General features: G+C 38.9%; 1 protein-coding gene across 8 annotated transcripts in view; it reads left to right on the plus strand.

The window, feature by feature from the left end:
* PCNT (pericentrin) overlaps nt 1–23,417 on the plus strand; it is a 114,275-nt gene that overhangs the window by 28,464 nt on the left and 62,394 nt on the right. For 6 of the 8 annotated variants that reach the window (XM_064452240.1, XM_064452241.1, XM_064452242.1 and 3 more), the window contains 13 exons: nt 210–297; nt 1,516–1,732; nt 2,927–3,165; nt 4,981–5,456; nt 7,368–7,944; nt 9,021–9,254; nt 10,908–11,072; nt 13,955–14,101; nt 15,605–15,756; nt 16,577–16,791; nt 17,232–17,458; nt 18,933–19,095; nt 21,042–21,185. In XM_064452240.1, the coding sequence (XP_064308310.1) occupies nt 210–297; nt 1,516–1,732; nt 2,927–3,165; nt 4,981–5,456; nt 7,368–7,944; nt 9,021–9,254; nt 10,908–11,072; nt 13,955–14,101; nt 15,605–15,756; nt 16,577–16,791; nt 17,232–17,458; nt 18,933–19,095; nt 21,042–21,185 (3,044 nt within the window). The remainder of the gene's footprint in view (nt 1–209; nt 298–1,515; nt 1,733–2,926; nt 3,166–4,980; nt 5,457–7,367; nt 7,945–9,020; nt 9,255–10,907; nt 11,073–13,954; nt 14,102–15,604; nt 15,757–16,576; nt 16,792–17,231; nt 17,459–18,932; nt 19,096–21,041; nt 21,186–23,417) is intronic. The other 2 variants (XM_064452246.1, XM_064452247.1) reach the window with 1 other exon arrangement.

Below are 23,417 nucleotides of genomic sequence, written 5' to 3' on the forward strand. Positions count from 1 at the left end.
AAAAGATGATGCTAGCATCCAAATATATTGCAATTGGGCATTAGGTGGTCTGAGTTAGAAACATAATGATGGAAGTAATGAGTGCACAGTCCTGAGCAGTTGTTATAGTTGCTCTGCGCCTACTTTCAGCACCACCTCGTTAGTCAGCAAGTTCATTTACTTTAATTTGACTGATGTTACAATCTTAAGCTTTAAAACCCTTTTCTCAGTTCTTCTGTGGCAGTTTTTGAAGAGGCTGCCGAGAAAGAGAGAAGGGATACCCTTGGTCAGCTAAATCAACAGCTGGAACAACATCAGGTAGTATTTTTGATACATTAAAGTTCTGCTCATTACATGACCTGTATGAAAACTTATGTCTGGTTCTAGGCTCTGAGCAAAGAGTTGGTTAATTTGAGACATTTATTAAGGCTTAATGATTTTTTACAAGTATGTAGTAAATTGCCAACTTTAAATAGTTCTCAGACCAGCAGAACAGATGAAACATGGGGTTCTGTAATTCTGTGTCCTCTGTTTGGATTATCCCATGCCTAGTAAGAAGCTTATCAAAGCTCTTCCACACAAGTGCAGAATTCATAGTGCTCCTCTTCTCTATAGCTTCTGTAGTAATTGTGCCTTTTACTGCTGTCTGTTTGCTTCAAGCGGAGGTGCTAATTTGGTCCCTCTTCTATTTATGCACAATTTTCATGTACCTTGTTGTAATTCAAGATCTTGACTTCTTTGCTCAACTTATCTGAAGTTGCCTAAGAGTTTCGAAAAAGAATTTTCCTTTCTTTTTGCTTTAGATTTTTTTTATTATTATAAAAAGTACTGTTTTTTTAGTGAGGGAATGACAAGAAGACAACACATCACAAGACAGCATGAGCTCAAGTTCATTAGTAAATAACACAAAAAACAGGAGTTATAAATGAGAAATGTATACATCATGCTTTTTTCCTTGCTGCTGTTTTTACCTAGTTGAGTATGAAACTGCATTCATAGATAATTACTTTTAAGTTCTGTGGTGTGTAGAGGGGGGCTCCTCAGTGTTGACAGTTGATAGTTTCTCTACCCAGATGTATGTGGGACTTCCCTCTTATTATACTTTCAAACAGCTCCTGAAACTTGGATCTTTCTTGTGGCATGGTTCCAGAGCTACTCAAAAAGTTGTAATATACAGGGTTTTTTTAGGCTATTTTTGTTCTTACTCACCCTGTTTCTCTAGTCAAAGTACACTATGACAGCACTTAAGGGCATGGCTTAGTGGTGGACTTGGTAGTGTAAGGTTTAGAGTTGAACTTGATCTTGAATGTCTTTTCCAACCTAAATGATTCTGTGGTCCTACTTTGAGGGCCTCTGCCACTGTAGTAGCAATGGAGTGGCAGGAAGAGAGCAAAACCAGCAGGGTTTTTGGAAACCAGATATGTATGTGTCAAGCAGGTGCATTTATAGTGCAATTCATGTAGTGCTCTCATTGAAATATTCTCGGCGTGGTTTCTTCAAAGCTGAAGATGTCTTTCTAACCCATTTCTTGCTTAGGAGGAACTTGCCTGTTTGCAGGTACAACTTAAAGAACAACACAGACATGAATTAGATTCCTTAAGGTCTTCCCTTGCACTTCAGTATAAGGAGGACCTACTGAAAATGAAGATGGATCTGTCAGACAAATATATAACAGAAATAGAGGAAATAAAAAGAAAACACTGTTTAGAACTTGAGCAGCTCCGTGCCCAACTTTCAGAGGAACATATTAAAGGTAAGATGAGTTGACAGACTGGCAAGTAAAATAGTAAGCTGCTTGTGTGGTGCTTTTTTTTTTTTTTTTTTAAATATTAAAAGGCTTATCTGAAAAAGTTTTCAATTTGCTATTAGTTTACCCTAAAGTATAGGGAGCACTTAACACATGTTAATCCCTGACATCAAGCACTTTGCTTTTTGACTTTTATGAGTGTGTTGAGTTGCACTTCCAAAGATATGGTGACCTGAAGTCAATTATTCTATAGTAAAAACCTACTGCAATTGTGGAGCAGTTGCCTAAAGGAGTTAATCAAGTTTCGATTCCTGATGCCTGGAAGGGCACTGTCAATTCCTGAATTAGTATTTATTTGAAAATTTCTTAGTGTTGTCTGTCAGCTATGTTAGATGTCTCTTGTATTTGCATGAAATAGGTGAGTTGTCTTCCTCTTCCATACAGTAGACCCACTTCTGTTCTATGTTCCATGCATCTTGTACCCGTATTCCTTTTGTGGGTTTAATAGTGCTCTGCTCATTTAACGTTAATATTTCTTTTTCCTTCTGTGTTTGCCAACTAGTTGGCATACATATTAAGATGAAGTTTTTGAAAAAAGAGGAAAGTATTTATAAGGAGGAGAATTTGTAATAGATAGCTTTTGCTGTAGAGTTCAGGTTCCTCTTCAGGCTAAATTTATTGAGACTTCCTATGTGACCATGGGCTTATGTAATTTCTTAACAGTTGCTGCTTTTCTTGGAATTGTGTATTTCTATAAATTACTGCCCTGTACTGGTTCAATATGAAATGCATATATTGTTGAGGTGCAGGTAAGGGATTGTGGCAGTTCTTGTATCTGCAACCTCCTTCTGGGAGCACAGTATGACACACAAACATTTGAACTTGTCATCCATAACTTAAGGGTTAGTTATATAACACACATGCCTATAACTGTATTCCACTGCATGTTGGCTGGATCAGTACAACTTTTTTTTAATTTGCAGTTATATGTCTTAATTTTTGTTTTTAATATTAGATAGTGTATCAAAACTGCTTAAATTAAAATGTTTAGAGATAAAGCAGAAAAGAGTACAAAATGATCCTAATACAAGATTCTTGTTGGTCTGTAGTTGGTATGGCTAATGATAAACTGCACAGCTGACAGCTGGACCTGGAAAAAAACCCAAAGACATTCTGGAATTTTTTTGTTTTACATTTCAGAAATCACCAAACTGCGCCTACAGAGCGCTCAATGTGCAGCACATCAAGTTGAAACGGAGGTCACTGAGCGAGTGTCTGTGCTGGAGGAAGAGTACAAAGCTAAGCTCACTCTCCTCCACTCTGAGAAACAGCGTATCGCAGAGCTTTCAGAAGAAATAAAGCATTTAAAGGAAGAGATTACTAAACAAAAAGACTTTTCTGTGGAGAATGAAAAGCATCTGAAAGAGGAAATGGAAAAGGTAATTCGTATTACAGTACTGTTTTGTAGAGTTGGGCAAGCTCAGATCTGTTAGGAAAGCCAAGGGAGATAGAAGCAGCACTTATCTTAAATGTGCCTAGTTTAGTGATAGTAGCTTCAGCTTTAAATGGACTTGCATGAATACACAAAAATACTGGAATACAAGTCTGTAGTTTGGAGGGCTTTAGTGTTCAATGCTTGGTTTCCCTGCACATGAACTTTTCTTCAAGAGCACAAATAGTGTGGGAAGGCAGGTTCTTCAAGGATTGATCCAGTCCACCTTTTATATTGACATGGGTCAAGCATATGTATACCACTTCAAACAGGAATGTACCAAAAGTCCTCATCCTGAACCTCTAACTGCAGCATATTGTAGTGTCCTGGTATGAAAGTAATGTGGTGCACTTGCATGTTATCGTGTGGTAATGGAGAATTCAGTACAAAACACTGTGGCAGATGGAAGAAGCCCCTCTGCTGAATGGGTCCCCTCTAAGAAATTTCTGGTTTTGATAGGACTATCTTTTGAAGCAGATATAACTTTTCAGTTCATTTTTTTGAGGGAAGAAGAAAGAATCAGACACTAGATTCCTGCTTTTGTTTTGCTGTGGTGTAGCTCTTTCACAGTGAAAGTGTAAATCTTAGAGCTGAAAGTATCCTATTTAGCACCTTCCCTCTTAACTGTTAAATCAGCTGACCTGTCTGAGGATAAACTGAGATTGGATGTTAATTCATTGTTTAATTTGTTCTGGTATTTGAATGCTTATGAGAATTAGATGAATGAAGCTCTCATTTCTCAAGTCCTCCTTTCTTGTCATTTTAGAGAGATAGGTATGTGTATCCTTTTCCAGACTTAGAAACTGGTGGAGAAGGCTGGAGAAAACAGTTACAGACTGTTTGTAGATAACAGATACTCAGCTGAAGCTTACAGTAGTGAAGCTTTCAGTACTGCTAGTTTATTCCCACTAACTGCAGTATCTTGTTTGTGGCACTGCTGGCCTATACAGAATGCAGTGTTTGAGCCTGTACTGCATGCTGGTCCACTGTCTGGAAATACATTTTATTATTTATACAATCTATATATTGTATAATATACAGCTTACTATAACAAAATTGTTAATAAAAATCTGGGGGTTTTGAGTTTCTTTTCTACCTCTTCATTTAGGTTGTAGCATACGTGGATGCTTAAATATTTGTTCAAAACAAACCTTCCAAGTGAAAACTGAAGAGTGCTGGAGAGTGTACTTCATACTGATGCTCCTATATGATCTCTTATTGGTTTTTAATTTTCTTTTAAGATATGACCCTGTCATTTCCTTAGTTCAGTATTTATTTGTCTACCTGTAGCGTATTTTTAGAGTCTTTTTTTCACTTTTTTCATGCTTTTTATCTTGTTTTATGCTATGTTTGAGATCATGGTCTTGGACACTGCACATAAAATATCACTGGAATGTATAAGGAGAGGGGAGGTTTAAAAGAGATTTTTAATCATGTCCAATATAAATACCTAAGGTGCCCATAGCTTTATAAGTTCAGCTCCTGAAATGAAGTGGCCCCAAGAGGAAAGAACATAGAATACCATATTAATTCTAGAATTTTATCTTAATTTTTTTAATCTTCCTTACCCCAATTAATTCTTAATAGTGCGTTGAATTCAAGTACCTATAAATTAACTTTTCAGCCTTACTTTTATTTGGAAGGGTGACTTCACTGCAAGAATTCAATCTCTCCAAGACCTTAAATGCCTGATAACATTCACTTCGCACACTTCAGTTTGGTTTTGGGGTTTTATGCCTTTTTTTAATAACTGTGTTCACAGGTAAAATATAAAATTGCTGAGGATCACAAGAATGAATTAAGGGAAGCCAGAGAAGAAGTCCAGAAAATAAAAGCGAGGTACAAAGAAAAAGAGGAGAAATGGAAACGTGACAGTGAGGACCAGAGAATCCAAGCAGAAGAGAAGTTATCGCTGTTGCGTATAGAACTGCAAAATAGAGCAGAATATGAGAAGCAGAATTTACAAAAGGATTTTGAACTTCGTGAAGCTGAAATGATTCAGCTTCAAAATCACCAAGCTGCCAAAATTCTAGAATTGGAGAAGTTGGTAAAAGAGCAGCAAAACAACCTGCAGCAACTAGAGGACAGCATTGCAAGTGCACAGGCTATGCAGAAATCTCAGGAGCAATATGACAGTGACTTGCAGGCAGCCAAAGCGCTTATGGCAAAAGAAATGGAAAAGGCCACACTTGGTCTGCAGGAAGAATGTGAGCTGAAACTTATGGAAGCACAAAACAAGTAAGTCCTGAGTATTTGAGCACTTTTACTTACCAGTTCAATCGTTATTACTTTTCCTTATTTTAAACTTAATGAGTTGTAGTGATTTAGGTTTGTCACTTGATGGTACCAGCTAACTTACATATGCAAAGCTTACTCTTGCAAGCAACAGTACTGCTGTCCATTACAGTTTATTATAGAACTTTGCTTCATGTAAACGCATTTAATCTAGTCCAGCCAATGAAATAAAGTGTAGTCAAGTTCAACCTGTTACGGTGTCGTGGTTCAGCCCCATCAGCAACTAAACACCATGCAGCTGCTCGCTCACTCCCCCCACCCCTCTGGGATGGGGGAGAGAATCAGAAGAGCAAAAGCAAAAATACTTGTGGGTTGAGACAACAACAGTTTAATAATTAAAATAATGAAAATAATTTGAATAATATTTATTATAATAATAATAACTAATGATAATATAATGAAAAGGGAAAAAACCAGAAACACAAATGATACAACTGCTCACCACCTGCTGACCGACGTTGCCTGGTCCCTGAGCTGCGATTGCTGCCTCCCTCCCCTGACCAGCTCTTCCCAGTTAACACACTGGGCATGACATTATGTGATATGGAATATCCCTTTGGCCAGTTTGAATCCGCTCTCTTAGCTGTGCCCCCTCACCTCCTGGCTTCTTGTGCACCTGACAGAGCATGGGAAGCTAGAAGAGTCCTTGACTGGTACAAGCACTACCCAGCAACAACCCAAACATCGGTGTGTTATCAACATTGTTTTCATACTAAGTCCAAAGCACAGCACTATGGCAGCTGCCGTGAAGAAAATTAATTTGGTTGGACTAGATGATCCCTGAGGTCCCTTCCAACCTGTGATTCTGTGAACTCTATCCCTCCTAAAACCATGAAATATGGTTAAGAATGCAACACACAGCTGAAAAATCATACACTAGTCTTGGGGGAGGGGAAATGTTAGAGGACATCTAAGTGGAAAAATTATTGAAATGTTTACAAGTGTTTTCAAACAAATTAATTTGAGTAAGCTTTTCCTGGTGAATGAAGCTTGTGTTAACTACTGAATGCTGAGGTTGATGGGTGCATATGGTATTCTTCAGTTTTGGTTAGATATGAAGGCCATAACTGCTCAGTTTTTCCTCCCCTTCCTACCCCCATTGTTTTTAGTATATTAAAGGAAATATTCAAACTACTACATGTTTGTATTTGCATGCATTGCTTCAAATTTATCCCTTCTTTCCTCCCCAAATGTATGTTCATAGAACAAGATTGAGGAAATAATTATGGTAAGAGAACGCTGAAAGCAAGAACTTAACATTTAAATAACCAATCACTTTTTAGTGATGGATATCTGTATCCAAAAATAATATAGTTAATGATTACAGTAAATTGCAGTATTTGAGATACTAGATCTTCTGCATCAAGCTTTAAGCAGACCTCACAGAGCTGACGTGAGTTTGGAGGAGCCCCCAAGTATCCACAGTGGTTTTATGTCTGTCTTAACCAGATGGTTTTATAGATGTTTCTTATGACAGTTCGTTTACTGGCAGACAACAAATTTTAAATGCAGAATGTATGTGCTATGTCCTAGATGCTCTCATATGGCAGTATTTTCTCAAACAGAGAACGATGTTTGAATGTTGCTCTGTATTAGTGAGTAATTTAATAGGGGTTCCAGTCTATCTAGTAATAACCAGATACTGCCAAGTGACATTGCATAAACCTTTAATTACGTGGCTATGAAATCATCTTTGTGCCTTGCTTTGAATTAGTTTTGTATTGGGAACAGAAAGTAAAATTTGTAAAGGCTAAGTAGCCTACTTATATTTCTTTTATTTTTATTTACTATCGCAATTATTTTAAAAAATGTCTTTTTGACAATATTCTCTTAACTTTCTTGGAAATAATATAGGTTTATGGAGGAACACAAAGCTATGACTCAGAAATTCACAACTGAACAAGAGATTCTTCTTCAAGACCTGAAAAAGAAGCATATCAGTGAGCTGGAACTCCAAAGTCAGCAGTTACAGGAGAAGCATGAGCAGCAAATTTTGTCTCTTACAGCTGAGTTTCAGACAAAGCACCAAGCTGAAATTGAGACACTTAAATATTCACTAGAAAGTAAACAGCAGATTCAGCTCGAAGCTTGTGTTGCTGAACTACAGACAAAGCATCAGGCACAAATTGATGAGCTGGAGGCTAAACACTTATCAAATCTGGATTCCCTGGAGTTGTCCTACCTATCTGAAATTCAGAATATAAGAGATGAACACAGTCAGGCTCTTAAGAAGCTACAGCTGCAGCACACAGAACAGCTCCAGGAAAAGGATAAAATGGGTCAAGCACGCTTAGCTCAGGAGACAGAGATGCTGAAGTTTACACATGCTGAAGAACTTCAGCTTTCCCAAAATAATTTGAAATTTGAGCTAGCTACTGTTCATATGGAAAAACTTAAAGCCATGGCTGTTGAAGCGGAAGAAGCTCATAAGGTGGGTCAGAAAGAAAACTTGGCATCAAAGGCAAAATTTCATGGTACATTGTGTGGGATCACCTTTTTCCTTGTTCTTGGGGTACACTTCTACAGCATCCTTTGTGCCAGTACTAACACTTGTGTGTGGCCATATTCTGAGCTGAAACAGCAAATTGAAGCTGAAAAGTCCATCTGTTGCTTCCCCTCCGAATGCTCAGACTAATGAGTTTTCTATCTCAGAGTGTGGAAAAGGTACAAATGAAGTAAATATTTTTAACATAATGCACATTGGAGGGACTCCATTTTGTGGCTCTCTGCCTGATAGAGTTACCATGTAATTCATCAGAAGTGATTAGAACAAAGTAAATGTAATTCTGTAGGGTAAGCTACATCTCTAGGAAATCAAAGATCCTCCCTAGTAGCACTGTCTCGAGGAGAAGAATAGAAGAAAGGATTCTCTAAAGGTCCCAGATGGGATTTTGGGATCAGGTTGTGGGTAAGTGGACCTTGTCTTAGGGCGTTTAACAGAAGGTGTGAGCTCTTTCAGAGTTCAGAAGGGTAAAAAATGATCCCAACACTTTTCCAACTCAAAGAGAAGAGGCTTAGCTCATTACCTAAAGTTCAGCGCCTTCCAGAGAGAGATGTACTGTTTTTTAGACTTGTCTGTCACCATGCCTCCTTCCCAAAATTATGATTAAGTGTTGTTTCTGTGCTCACAAAGGCTAAGAGGAAGGTCTTGGCGGTGGGGAAAGGTGGGTGTTTTCCTCTTGTCCTATCTTTGCTAATCTTAAATCTGCATTTTAACTGTTGAGTGTAAAGAACTTCAAAAAGCAAAAGTTGAAGACTCTGCTGATGGGGTTGCTGTCATGGATAGAGGAAAAATTAGGCGATTTACAAAACTTTTACTGGATAGGAAAAATAAAGCCATTTCAACAATATAGAGAATGTATCTATGTATGTGTGCTCATCATTCATGAGGCAATATTGTTTGTCCTAAGTTAAAAGCTTTGATACAGCAGGACATATGCTTTACAAATGGGTTACAAATATATTTGTACTTTTTTCCTCCCCTTTTTTAAATTAATGCTTACACAGGATGATTTGAACACAGCTCTTAAAAATCAAAGGAGATTGCTTGAAGAAGAAAAACGTCTGGCCCTGGATATATTACATGAGGAAATATTGCATATGGAGGAAAAGCATGAAAAAGCACTCCAAGAACTTCAGGATCTTCATGAGGCAGAAATTAAGAAACATAAGGAAGAATACTCCAGGGAGCTGGAAAAAGAATTGGGGAAACGAAAAACACAGCATGAACATGAGCAAGAGGTAGTAATGTTATTAATACCTAAATGCAAAATAATCCATACTTTAACATTCAGTTTTATTAACCTTAGAAGTAAGGCTGTATCTAGATGCTTTCTGGATTCTTTTTTTAGTAGTGCAAGTAAATAAGAGGAGACAAAGTTAACATTTTTAAGCCTTGCTTTATCTAAAAGGACTTAAAAGATTTCATATATATGTATTATCCTGATAAAAAAAAAATAATTAAATCCATCTTTGCAGTGCTCTCTTTACAGGGTATGAGGTGGGGGGGGAGTGGGCTTGCTTTCTTCTGAGTTCCTGCTGTATTTAATTCAAGATTTTAAAGCTGCTATTTTGATAGAAAACTAATAGGTAATAAATTAAGTCATTAACTGTTTCTGGAAAGTAACTGCTCACTTCAAGCTTTTATAAGTGAGCAACCTTTACTAACACTGATTTCTTCTTTTCTTACAGCAGTTATAGTAGGTAACACTTTTCCAAATACATTTTCTCAGTGAGGTTTGGAAATCATCTTAGTTGCCCTTAAAGCTTTACCATTTGTTATTGTTGGGAATGTTTATGTGGAAGCTTGATGATATTTACTTTCATAGTGAAGGCTAAAAATTTGATCATCTACGCTAAGTGCTCTTTAAACATAGAAATGGAATAAGATCTTCTATTTATTGTCTTTTATACAATCTGACTTCTGTTGATGCAAGCAGCCACAACGATCAAGACTTTTCACTTCTCTATATGATTACATTCCCATATTAGAAGTCACAAACAAAATAAGCTTTATCCAGCTATAATCAAACATATGTTAAAACGTAACTTACTTTTGCTTTTTCACTTACTAATTTGAAAATTGGATAGCGTGTCAGATAAGTCCCTCATCACTGGTGCACCTTTGTATTACGTGGTGCACCTCACAAAAAACACTTAGCTTTGAGGAGATCCTTTGGGTTCTTTTGGACTGTGAGGCCTTAGAGCCGGTAGTGGTTTCCAGCTGGCTGGAGTGCATTGCAAACTCTTTACTTTTGGAAGAACAGATTGCCTGGGAAGTTAGTTTTGTGGGAAGTTTTCATGATAATCAAATCTAAGTCCTTCAACCTAGAAACAGGATTTGTCTCTAATCTGATGACTACAGTGACTCTTCTTAGAGAGGATAATAGAAAAAAAACCCAAGTGAACAAAAAACCCCAAACCTTTCTCTGATATTTTTGACGGTCTTCTGTGTTGTATCTCACAGGATAATTGCATTAAATATAGCTGAGTAATGCTTAATCCCATTTGAAGAAGAGAAATTGCATCAACATAGTATGGTCTCTCTGTGTTTCTCTCCCCTTCTTTCTTCCTTTTTTCTTTGAAGTTCTCGTAGACAAATGTCTGTGGAAAGAACAAGTAGGTCGTACTCAGTCTGACCTGATGGTCTCATGAATACAAGAAATATTTTGTACCTAATGCCCTGTTGCTTCTTATCTATTTTCATCAGCTTGCTTTTTTCTAAAGTCAGCGTGATGATAGGTAGCAGCTCTATATGGCCTTGAGGATTGGAGAGAACTATTGTGAAAATACTCTTAAGAATTCAGCTGAGCTTGATGGTTTCATTTCAGTTTGGTTTTATTTTTTCCTTATTTATAACACTATGGCTAAAATACTTATATTACTTGTCTGCAGATGTATTCTTCTGCATTGGCCTCTGAAGTAGAAACTGTGCGGACTGCACTTCTTGCTCAATTTGAGGAGGTAAAATTGAAGCAGCAGCTTCAGTTCCAGGAAGAGATTGAGCTGCTGAAGTGTCAGTCAGAGGTACTGCTTGAGCAGCAGATTGCACAGCTGAAGGTAGGGTCTGATTAAAATGAACTTCAGAGCATGCGCTGGTAGTGTGTTTTTCTGAAAAAGAACAATGGGTATATGTTTTTATTCTTCAGACATACGACTTTAAAAAGACAATCTGAGTTAGATCTCTTCCTTGCTTCACGGTGTTAGAACTAGAAGAGCAGTATTGGAAACAATGCAGTGTTTTGTAAGCAACTATGGTATTTACTACAGGGTTGTTTTAAAATCCGGGTTTGGATGTGAAGTGGTGTCCTTCAAACAAAACTAAAAAAAAAATGGTAGAAGGTATTTCCTCTGAGCAACAGTCCTTGCATCCATCTGTGTTCAGTTTGTCATTTGAAACTTTTTCTTCTTGGTGTCTGCAGAGACTATGCCCTTGGCCTACAATCCCTTGTCTACTGCACTTGTGTGTATATATGGCAAAAAACACTGAGCGTTACCAAAGCTTTTACCAAATGTGTGATGACAGTGATCACTTTGTGCATGAGTTCTTTTTTTTTTATAGTTGTTCTAAATCTCTGTTTTCTTGGACTCATCATTCAAGTTCCAAACTTTCATCTTCATGAGTATCTTGAAGATGCTTATCCCTGAAAATTATCTTTGTTTGGCTTTGTATATGATATAATAATTACCTCTTGTCTTCTGAGCCTTGTGCAAAATGTCTTCATTGGTTATGTGACAAGCATGTGCAGAGCTATTGAATGAATGAGACACATCCTCTGTCAGAAGAGAGAGGGAAACTCACCAATGCACTGGGAGCAGTGCTTACATTCATCTCAGTGTTAGTGCTGTACTGAGCATGTGTTGAGTTCAACTTGTTTAGCACAAGTGATTTAGATTAGATAAACTACTATCTCCTTATTTTGCTTCTCCTTGAGAGAATTCAACAGATCCTTGCTGTTCCTGTCAGTGCTCCAACCTGAGGTGGGACTCTTCCTAACAGTTGCACAAACCTCTAGAACTGGATGCTGCAGATCTGCAGAAAATTGCTCCTATTTCCTGCCTCTGCCCCACTATGGAGTCCTGGTCATTCTTTGACCTATCTCCATCTGGTGTAGCTTTTGAAACAGAGGAGTATCCTGTGTATCCTGAAAAGTGTATCCTGAAAAGCTGCAGGAGGTCTGTTTTGGCATTCCTGTCCTCAGCTGAACCCTGGCCTTCAGTCCACAGAAACTGGGACTGGACTGACTGGTGGGTGGGGGTGTGTGTGTGTGTATATATATATTCCAGAAATGATTCCTGCTTTTACCTCTGTTGTGCTGCCCAGGCGCTTTAGTTACTGAGTAGCATTTGAGACACCAGAAACCTCTCTTTTTGTTGAAATTTTGCATGGAGTAATTCTACTACTAGTATGGATGTTTCTGGTTTTTTCATTGGTTGGTTGGTTTTTGATCTCTGATTACCTTGATGACTGATGTTTTGCCCCAGAAGAGACTGACTGGATCTCTTTCCAATGTCAGGCTGAGCTGCGTCATGGTCTGATACAGGTTTTTACAATGAGCCTTCCCCTGCCTGCTTCCCCTGTGCTCATTTGTGGGGTTGTTTTCATGCCAGTTAGTTTCCTTGCATTCTTCCCCCCACCTCTCCTAGCAGATTTTAGGTATTCAGAGTTCTTTTCTACAGTCTGACATATTCTTTTAGTGGATTCACTGCTTCTGAGCATACACAGGCTGTTTCAGAGACTTAGTCCACAAGTTTACTGTACTGTTCAAGGAAGGTCCTCACACTGCTTTGTGTCTGTTCATTTGTGTCTTGCTAACTGCCAAGCACTCTGCTGTTTGAGTCTGTAATTCTGGGCATACTTGGCTCTTCTGCCTTGCTCTGCCTTGTGGTTTCTGGTTAAGAGTTGGTATTGTTATTGCCCAAGTGCCAGTATTGGTCCTGATCTTGGCTATGATGACAGACCTTATGGTGTCATCAAGCAGCAAGTAGTCCTCACCTGAGAATGGGTTGTTCTACTCCGTGCAAGGACTGGCTGAGTCTTCCACAAAGGATCCAGGACAGCTCAGGTGACTACCTATGTTCTGCTCTGAAGTTTTATTTCACACCCTGGGGGAAAATTTGTTCTTTACTTAACAATTAAAAAAAAAAAAAAGGGCAGCTATCACCTTGGAGTGTCTAGGTTTTCATAGATCAAATTGCATTGGGTTTTTTGGGGTTTGTTTTTGGTTTTGCTTTTTTGTTGCTGTTTGGTTTTTTTTTTGTATTGTGGGGGGGGTGTTTTTGGTTGGGGTTTTTTGTGGGTTGTTTTTTGTTTGGTGTTTTTTTTTAATACTGTGATCAAGACGACTTATTTCCCAGTTTTGGTGTTGCAGATACAATTAGCCTCTTTCAGAAGGGATCTCAGGACCCTGTTTCGCCTCCCTTATTCATTGATGCAGGAGTGGGGGATGTGTAATAATACCTTCAGAGCACTTCAGAGCACTCTGAGTTAAGATAGATAAAATTTAATAGCTTCTAGATCATTTAGCCATGTAAATCTACCTTGTAGATTTTCAGTTTGTTCTGGTAAATAAGTCTTCCTATGTGGAACTCAGTAGTATGCATGTTGTACTACTTACAGTTGCTGAAAGTGGCATCTGTCCATCTCTGTCCCAAGTTGTCCACCTGTTTTCTGTTTCTCATCACTCTTGACAGTCTGAAATGACCCAGATCTCAATAAGCACATTCACATAGTTAATTTACCTACTTAACTATTTTTAAATCATAGTTTTGGCATAACTTTGATTGGGGTTGTTAACTATGTAAGTTACTGCTAGTTAATCTGAGAAGTAAGGTGTGTGTACTTAAAGGAAAAGAAAAGGGGGGGAGGAGTTGGTTGTGGGGGTTTTGTGGGTTGGTTTTCCCCCCTGCCCTGTAAATCAAAGTATATGTGACTTACACAGGATGAATTTGAAGCTGAAAAAAAGGCATCACTACATGACAAGGAACAGATGTTGATTCAGGAGAGGGAGAAGGCACAGGCTGCTCATCAAAAGGAGCAGGAGATGTTATCAGCCCAGCTGCAGGAAAAAGCAGCAATAATTATCCAGGTGAGTGGAAAATATTTTAAACCTAGATTTTTAAATGTGCTTTTGTGGTTGTACTTTAGCACAGGGACTGTGTGTGATTTTTTTTTTTTTTTTTTTTTTTTGTGATTGCTAATTTTCAGGGTGTAATGTATGATGGGCTCTGTCTCTTAGTTGGAGTGCTGCTGCAGAAATATGGAAATTGAAACTGGGTATCAGCTTGAAAACTGGTCTTCAGCCATTTCTCAGGGAGATTAACACTGCTTTATAAGACAGGGTTAGATGTATGCCTTTTTGTTGTCTGTGTATTGATGCCATCTGCATCTACCACACTTTTTGTCAAGAAAATAGTGCTCTAGTAGCTTTTGTTAGACTGACCTATAGCTTGGAGGAAGTAAGAGAGAAAAATGGAAAGTTTGGATCTAGAAGTGGCAAAGATAATATTCATTTGCCAAACAAAACAAAATTTTATGCCTCCTGTAAAGCAGATATCTAAAATAAATAATATAGGTTACCCAGAAAGCTTAGAGAGAGGAACAGCTTGAAAAAGGTATCTGTTTTAATTAGGAAGCTAAAAATGTCAAGCCCTTTTTCAATGATTAAAATAATAGCTTTGAGTTTTTTCAAGATAGAAGATAAAATGAAATAAAGCATTCATGTCTTCTCACAGTACAGGAAGTTCTGACCAAAATGTAAATCTGGTGTATTAGACTGTTCTGTTTGGCCTTTACATTTAGTGGGAAAACTGGGGTTAACACTAAGAATTTCCCCTACTGGAAGAAATGTGTTATCGCTTCCTGCACTTAGTGCAGGATTTAATGAGGGGTGAGAAAGTTGGCATGGGAGTTGAATGCTTTTCTTTCCTTACGGTTTCCTCCCAAATAGATACTCTGACTAATTTGTTGGCTTACTTGTGAGACAAAGTTTCTAACAAAATAATACTGATTTGTTTTGCAGCAAAATCCAGGTGTCAGGGGCGGGTATATACATACATCTGTGTGTGTGTGTGTACATATATATATTTTTTAATGGGATGGAGGCGTCATATGAACAAATAAATATGAGGAGGGAAGACATTTTTCTAGAAACTTGTTTTCAGGCAGAGGTTATAAAGTAAAGAAGAAAGATGGCACTGATGATATTGGGTTTGTGTGCTATGGTGTCAAAATATATGCTACGACATTGCTTTGTGTCTCTGAAGCATAACAGTGAAAGCAAACTAAGAGTAGACTAAAGCGTGGCGCAAAAGTTTTACAAGCTTTGTGCATTGATTGTATGCACTGAGTCTGAATGCAAGTGAGGCAGCTTCCTGAAGCAAAATCAACATCAGAAAAGGAGAACGAAAAAATATAACCATTTTTAGTCTTTCTGCTGTCCTTCATTTCTAGTACTTCTAGAAACAAATTTGCATAACAGCAGGCAATGATTGTGTGAATGTACAGGGAGTGATGAAGAGTAAAATCATTGGGTGTAGTTCGTAGGTTAGACAAAATGATCAACTTTGCATCGTTACTGTATTTTCCACAGCTGGAAAAGAAAGTGGAGTCTTTAAACCATGAGATAGAGGAGACCAATGCTGAACTGGAGACATTCCTTCAACGGCGGGACAGAGAAAACCAAGAAGGAGGGAATTTGGTAGCCATGTTGAGATCTGATATTGAGCAGTCCAAGGATGAAAGGTTTGTACATCTTGGGTTACATAATGCTTAGTGGTTGGATTTTTGTTTGCTTGTTTTCTCACTTTCTGAAAATAAATCCATAACTAGGCAAAATTAAGCAGCTCAAATCAATATATCATCATCCTACACTATTAATTTTATCTGCAAAATTTTTTGAGGTTTTTGTTAATTACCGACCTATTTTGATAAGGGGAGCGAGAGGTTTTTTCTTCCTTTTTTTCTTGTGGTCTGATGGAAACTTTGGTGTTTTGGGGTTTCCACTGTCTATAATGTTGGAAAAAGCTAGGAAATGGAGAAAGCCTCTTGGTCACAGAAACCTTCCAGTGCAACATAGTTTGGTTTGATATGTCATTGGAATGTGTGGGTTAGAGAAGCTGTCAAGCTGAATAAGCTTCTAGAAGAATTCCCTCTCTTACTCTTAAGAAATTGACTTACTGTTTTTCTTAAGACTAAAATGTTTTCATAATTATAATTTTTGTTGTCTACTCTGCCAGAACACCCCTAGTTATTTTGTTGTCACAGATACTATAGTAGTAAAAGCATTCTCCCTGCTGGTGCTTCCACAGATGTGGAAGCCTGAAATCCTTGTGACTGCAGTATGATGTCTCCATCTAACTGTGGAGAAGTCAAAGGTTTTTTGTTCAGCCTGCTCTGTAAAAATGGCCTTGGGTTTTTGTGAGTCATCTGAATCATCTTTACTGATAACTGTCAAACTACGGCAAGATATCCATTTTAGACTGTCAGTTTTTCAGTAGGTTTGAAGAGTCTTTTAAATCAAGTGCATGCAATTTTTGAAGTGTTGGATATGCTTTTGTTCTAGGAAGAAACTGCAGGAATCTTACCAGTATGTATTGAAATTGCTTATGGAGTTGGTGAAGGCCATAATAGCTGTTGAGGACCTTATCTGTAGCAAGATTGGTCTTTGCATTGATGACAGTCTGGCCTCTGGAGATTCTAGAGAAAGTCACAGTATTATGGAAGAAATGGGATTCATACAGTATTTCAAAGCCAAAGAAAAGCATCACCTAGAAAAAGGTGAGTACAAATCTGCATAACTGGATGTAGTCAATTCACATTCATGAAAAACGCCTTTTCATTTCCCTTTATGAAGATGAGGTTCAGAAACGGGATATCTCTTGTTACATTGTTTTCTGTGTGTCTTTCAAAGTTGCTCCACACTTGTGAGTGTCTATCTGTGTTCTTGCACTATTAAAAGAAAATGAAACTACTAAAATGTTGCTGGAAAGGCTGAATGGATTATAGGGCAGGAAAGATGAACTCGGTTAATGCAGAGTTTCAGGCCCTAGTTATTTCTAAACGTGAAAGACTGTCTTGATTTATCGACATTGAGTTATTGTTGTGTACAAGCTTTCACCTCGTAATACATCTTCAGCACCAACCAATGTCACTGTCTGATATCATTTGTTATCTGAGAGGGTAGTTCTATGTCATTTTTTTTCTGTGTTTTTAAATAGCTTGCTTGCTTTCAGTAGATGAGCTGCTTGATGAAACTCTCACAGAACACAATCAGCTGTCTCCAGTGACTGATGAAGGGTCTGAGTTGAGCCAATACTTATGTGAAAGTGTTTTTGCAAAGCCTGAATTGGCATGTGAAAATGAAGAAATGATACTGAAAACTGGTCATCGTTTGCGCACTGCAGTGGAGAGGCTTCTGGAACTGGTTACAGAATCAACTAAACAAGTAAAACTTTTTAATCTGTATAGATATATAATTATACCGGAAATGTGAAATCTGTTTTAAGGCTTCTGTATTTAGTACCCTGTAGGACTGGCTACTAAAAAGAAACAGGTTTTGTCTGAATACATGGCAGGTTATCAATATAGGGAGGCATATGTATCCCCTGCTTCTTATAATAAAGGTTTTGCCCTTTTTTGATTATTTCTTATAAATAAGATATTAACGACTGGGTTTTTTTCTAGCAGATCCTGTAGGAAGGCTATAAGTTCATTGCCTTAAGTAGATTTAAAATAGGATTTTAGATGAATTTGGTAACTTCAGGAGACTAAGAGTTAAGTTTGAGAGGTTTTTATTGCACTTCACGTCAGTGCTTCTTCAATATTGATAAGGAGATTCAAGAAAACTCACTCCCATGTTAAAATGTTTTGGGAATATGTAGATAGCAGCAAGCAAACATCCTTGTAATTATATACTGCTTAATTGTGATAAATGGAGCTGAACTCAATATCATAAAAGAATTTGAATATTTCCATACTGAGTTTTGCAGTGTCTAGACAGTCAGTTTTGCAAAGAGAAATTGTAAATCTGAGGTAGATGCTTGAGTACACATTAGAGGATTGAATTTAATGCTACAGTAATTAGGGGCTACTTTACTCAGCAAACTAATTTAAGAGAAAATGTGAAGGGAAGGAATATATCTGAAATTCGTCTTCTTGTCTGGTATTTTGTGCAACCCAGAGATAAGCATCTGTGTGAAATGTGTATTCACCATCTTAAAAAAATCCCTCCTAGAATGAGGTGCTTATATTTGTACTTTTGGGTACTGATGCTGGTTCCACTAGCATGTGGCTTACTTGTGGTTAAAGCACTTGCCCGAGCTGTGGCAGATCTAGAATCTAGGTCACCTTCATCAGCTGCATTTAAGCATACTTTGCTTACATCTGTGAAATGTTCTCTCCACCAGGATAAGCTAAATATAAACTAAATGGGAATTGGGCTGCTCTATTCCTTTCCTTTTGAACTCGAGCCATTGCGCTTAGGAATGCAAGATACATAGTTTCAGAGAACTGGTGCCATACCTTGGAAACCTGATAATGTGTTGACTTCACTGTCTCTTAGACATGCCTGAATCTCTTGAAGAATTTAAGTGCAAGGATGCTTTGAATTTCAAGTGTCTCAGGAATTGTCAAGCTGAGCAGTTTAGCCAACAGGGAGGTATCTTTTTATGCACTGAAAGCAAACTTATGTACCTAAGTAAGACCTGTATTTTTGCCACAGATATGTGAGTACAGGGGACCACCAAAGTGTCTAGAGGTTTTGGGCAATGTCAATCCATTACTAAAATGAAACTTCAAAATCTGGACCTTAATGCATAAATGTTATAAAAAAGATCAAGAAGATTTTTGTTTAAAAGTCTGTGGTGTTATTAGATTGTGTGCACATCCAAGATCTGATGCTAGGGGAAATTTACTTTTAGCTGGAGAAAATGCATGAAAACCATGCAAAATTTGAAGAAGAATTCAGCCGCCGCAATCGAGAAACTGCCCAAGTGGTTAGTCAGCACCAGGAACTAATGGAGTGCCTCAGCGAGGAAAGTGAGGCCAAGAATCAGCTGGCACTAGAACTTCATAAAGCAGAGGGTAAGAAAATGAAACTTGAAGGAAGAGATTTCACTGTCGTTTACTCATAGCTCATTCCTCCAGATATCCATGATGTGCTTTTTGTCTTTTGTTTTTGATTTGCCTGTCTAATTCATGTCTGCCTTTCAGATTACTAAATTACTTGAAGCTTGGGTCTCCTTTTGCAAATCTACTACTTAACTGTCTTCAGAATTGCATTTCCCTGGCAGAAGTGTGTTAGTGCTTAGCCCTATACTTATACCATTGACTCCATGTGAAAAATACCATAATTTTTAAAATAGTGGTTTGTATTCCTGCATGTCTAAACATGGAAGCTTGCATTATTGAAAAGAAGATATACTCCCAGTGTAAATCAGCCCTCCTGTCTGACCTTGGAAGGGTTCAGCATGAACTCGAGGGTAGAAAGGTTCTACAGAGGGACCTGGACAGGCTGGATCATTGGGCCGGAGCCAACGGTATGAGATTCAACAAGGCCAAGTGCCAGGTCCTACACTTCAGTCACAACAACCCCATGCAATGCTACAGGCTTGGGGAAGAGTGGCTGGAGAGCTGCCTGGTAGAGAAGGACCTGGGGGTGTTGGTTGACAGCTGGCTGGACATGAGCCAGCAGTGTGCCCAGGTGGCCAAGAAGGCCCACAGCATCCTGGCTTGTGTCAGGAATAGTGTGGCCAGCAGGAGTAGGGAAGCGATTGTGCCCCTGTACTTGGCACTGGTGAGGCTGCACCTGGAGTACTGTGTTCAGTTTTGGGCCCCTCACTACATGAAAGACATTGAGGTGCTGGAGCGTGTCCAGAGAAGGGCAACGAAGTTGGTGAAGGGTCTAGATAGCAAGTCTTATGAGGAGAGGTTGAGGGAGCTGGGGTTGTTTAGCCTGGAGACGAGGAGGCTGAAGGGAGACCTTACCACTCTCTACAACTACCAGAAAGGAGGTTGTAGTGTGGCGGGGGTCAGTCTCTTCTCCCTAGTAACAACTGATAGGACGAGAGGAAAAGGCCTCAAGCTGTGCCAGGGGAAGTTTAGGTTGGACGTTAGGAAAAATTTCTTTACTGAAAGGGTGGTCAGGCATTGGAACAGGCTGCCTAGGGAGGCAGTTGAGTCTCCATCCCTGGAGGTATTTAAAAGAAGGGTAGACGTGGTGCTTGAGGATATGGTTTAGTGGTGGACTTGGCAGTGATAGGTTAGTGGTTGGACTCGATGATCTTAAGGGTCTCTTCCAACCTTAACAATTCTATGATTCTACGATTATATGAGCTGGAGCAATGTTTGATGGTAGTGCAGGCATAAAGAGATTCTCTAAGAAGAGAGAGAAAGGCTGAGGCTATTGATCTTGATGCTGTCACAGGCTGCATATCGTCAGTCTAATCCCCCTTGTGAAGATTGCGACTTGAGGTCTTCTCCTTTATGCAGAATGTTTGAGGGTTTCCATGTCCTTCAAGCTGAGCTTCTCTCCCTAATCATGGCATTTGCTTTCCATTCCTCTTCTCAGTCATACTCCTTTAGGCTTATTTGATCTTTCCAAAATCTTGTTTCCTTCCTTTCAGTGAATCATTCCTGGATTTCTTGGGCTCTGACTCTAACACTTGATTTTACTTTTTGGTGATTCTGTTTCTTCAAACTTTATCCCCCAGCAGAGGATGTGTCAGGCTGCCCTATATTGTGGGGTGATCCCAAGCTGTCAAGGCTTAAAAATTCCCATATATATTCCACATGTCTGGAGACGTTTTGTGACATGTCAGCCTCATGTTAGAATACATTAACTGGTACATTTTATTCTGTAAGATAGTTCAAAAAGCCTAGCTACAGTTTAAATTTAAGTCATTTCACACATCTTCCCTTCTGCATCACCTTCCATCGTTTGCATAAAATTGTTTATTCATGTTTTCAAGCTTCTTTTTTTCAAATAGATTACTTTGCTGCTTTATTTGCATTCTGACTTGGGATTTTAGGCATTATTGAAGGCTATGTTGTGGAAAAAGCTGCGCTGGAAGAGGCCTTGAATCTGAAAGAGGAATCTGAGCGTCGCCTTGTTGTGGAGCTGGAGAATATGCGTGAACGCTTCCAGGAGCTAACCCAGGAGCAAGCAATTCTTGGTGAGGAATGCGTATGACATTATTAGTGGGAAAAAGAGATTTGTCTCCAGTCAGGGCACACTGCAATGCATTTCAGTCTTTGGTTTGATGACCTAGTGAGCAGCTTGGTCTGGTACAGAGGTTAGCAGGGTCTTCCTGTAACAGCAGAAAATAAAATAAAGCCGCTCGTTCTTTGCTTATAAAAAGATAGTACTGTTAGTAAAGAGGAGTGCTGTAGTCTTATGCTTAGTTAGAAATGGGAAGTGTCTGAGAAAATAAGAGGCATGTATTAACTACAGGTAGTTGCAACAGATAATTAGCACCTAGTTAGTAACTGAAATGCTGGTTTTTTTGACACTGCAGTTAAAGAGAAGAGTTGGAGCTCCAAGGCTTTTGACTGCTTCCAGGACTAAGGAGATAACTTAATGATGATGAAAGAAATAAAATACTCCTGCAAGGTTATTTGAATTATAGAATTATGAAAAAATTGTGGTGATGATGTGTACTTAAGGTTTTCCCCTGCTCCCCAGCCTTGGCCTGTCAAAACACACACATGGTCAGTAAGGGTGACTCTGGAAGGGTTTTAATGATCACGCTCGAAGTCTGTTTAGGGTTTTAAAGGAAAGTACATGGATTGAGAAAGCCAAATCAGGGAGAGGATGAGGTGCGGCAATTATCTTAAACTTCTACGTGAAGGTGAAGGGTGACTCACTGCAAGCCAATGACAGCCACTGAAATACAAAATCAAACTCAGATAATTAGGTGCAAATAAGCAGTCTACATAACTCCTTCCCCCACTCCATCACTCTCTCAGCCCCACGCAGTATCTGATATGAGTTAACTACAGGGAGCTTATGTAGGGAAGTGGAGTAGGATAAAGGGGAACTCTTCAAGAGACTGGATGGAGTCTAATAACGTTCAGTGAGTGGAAGTTGGTGCTGTGATAAGTCACACTGCAAACGAAGGAGCACGCATTTGAACAGTGACAGCAGTGATTTAATAAAGACCCTGAAGAATCTCAGTGTAATATAGCTAGCTTACATTTAAGATGGTTTTTTGATTCACAGAAGAAAACTTAGAGTTATGTGACTTGCAGTATGCAGGAAATCAAGGCTAGCTTATGCTTGTTCTTGATCATTGAATCTGTGAATGATTGAAATAGCATTATATAGTTTTGGCTACTTGAATTTGCAGCCTTAATGTGATTCTAATACTTCTATAATTGAATTTCTCTGTATAATCTTCCAGTAGAAATTTATCATTTGGGATCACTGCCTTTCCATTTCTGCTAATGTCAACCTTACGGTACCCTCAGCTATGTCACCACTATACCATCTTCAGCCATGTTGCATAGATCTTTACTGCCTGAGCAGACTACATAACAGGTGGTTGTGCATAGTGCATACTTAGATCAGAAATAAAGACAGCAAGAAACAGTTTTCTAAACAATTTCTCCATTGTGTAGAGGAACATAAAGACTCTAGGTTTCAGGGTATCAGCCCAAATTCTACAGGAGGGGTGTGTTTGACTGGACACAGTCTATATTTTACAATTACCCGTCCACTTCTCAAGAGCCTCTGTTGTAGACTCCTGCCTGGCTTTCAGCCCTGCTGTGTATCATTCCTCTACAACTCTCATCTGCTTCTCACCTCTCCCCCACCTCGTCGTCTTCTCTTCACCTTGCTGCACTTCACCTGTCTTCTGACTCTTGACTCTACCATTGTCCTGCTGTTGTGGGCCATCATCCTCCTGTGTTCCTCCTTTTTGGCTCTGCACTTGACCTTTCAAATATATTCATGTTGCACATAAAATCATAGAATGGTTTGGGTTGGAAGGAACCTTTAAAAGTCATTAGTCCAACCCTCCTGCAATGAGCGGGGACATCTTCAACTAGAAGAGAATAGAATCTTTCAGTTGGAAGGGACCTACAATGATCATCGACTACCTGACCACTTCAGGGCTCACCAAAAGTTAAACGATGTTATTAAGGGCATTGTCCAAAGGCCTCTCAAACACTGACAGGCCTGGGACATAGACCACCTCTCCTGGAAGCCTGTTGCAGGGTTTGACCAGACTCTCAGTAAAGAAATGCATCCTAACATTCAGTCTAAAAGTCCCTAGGCACAGCTTTGAACCATTCCCCCGTGTCTTATGACTGGATCCCAGGGAGAAGAGACCATCACTTCCCTCTCCACATCCCCTCCTCAGGAAGCTGTAGAGAGTAATGAGGTCGCCCTTCAGCCTCCTTTTCTC

The sequence above is a fragment of the Phalacrocorax carbo genome, chromosome 5, assembly GCF_963921805.1.
Source record: "Phalacrocorax carbo chromosome 5, bPhaCar2.1, whole genome shotgun sequence".
In the NCBI taxonomy this organism is placed as follows: Eukaryota; Metazoa; Chordata; class Aves; order Suliformes; family Phalacrocoracidae; genus Phalacrocorax; species Phalacrocorax carbo.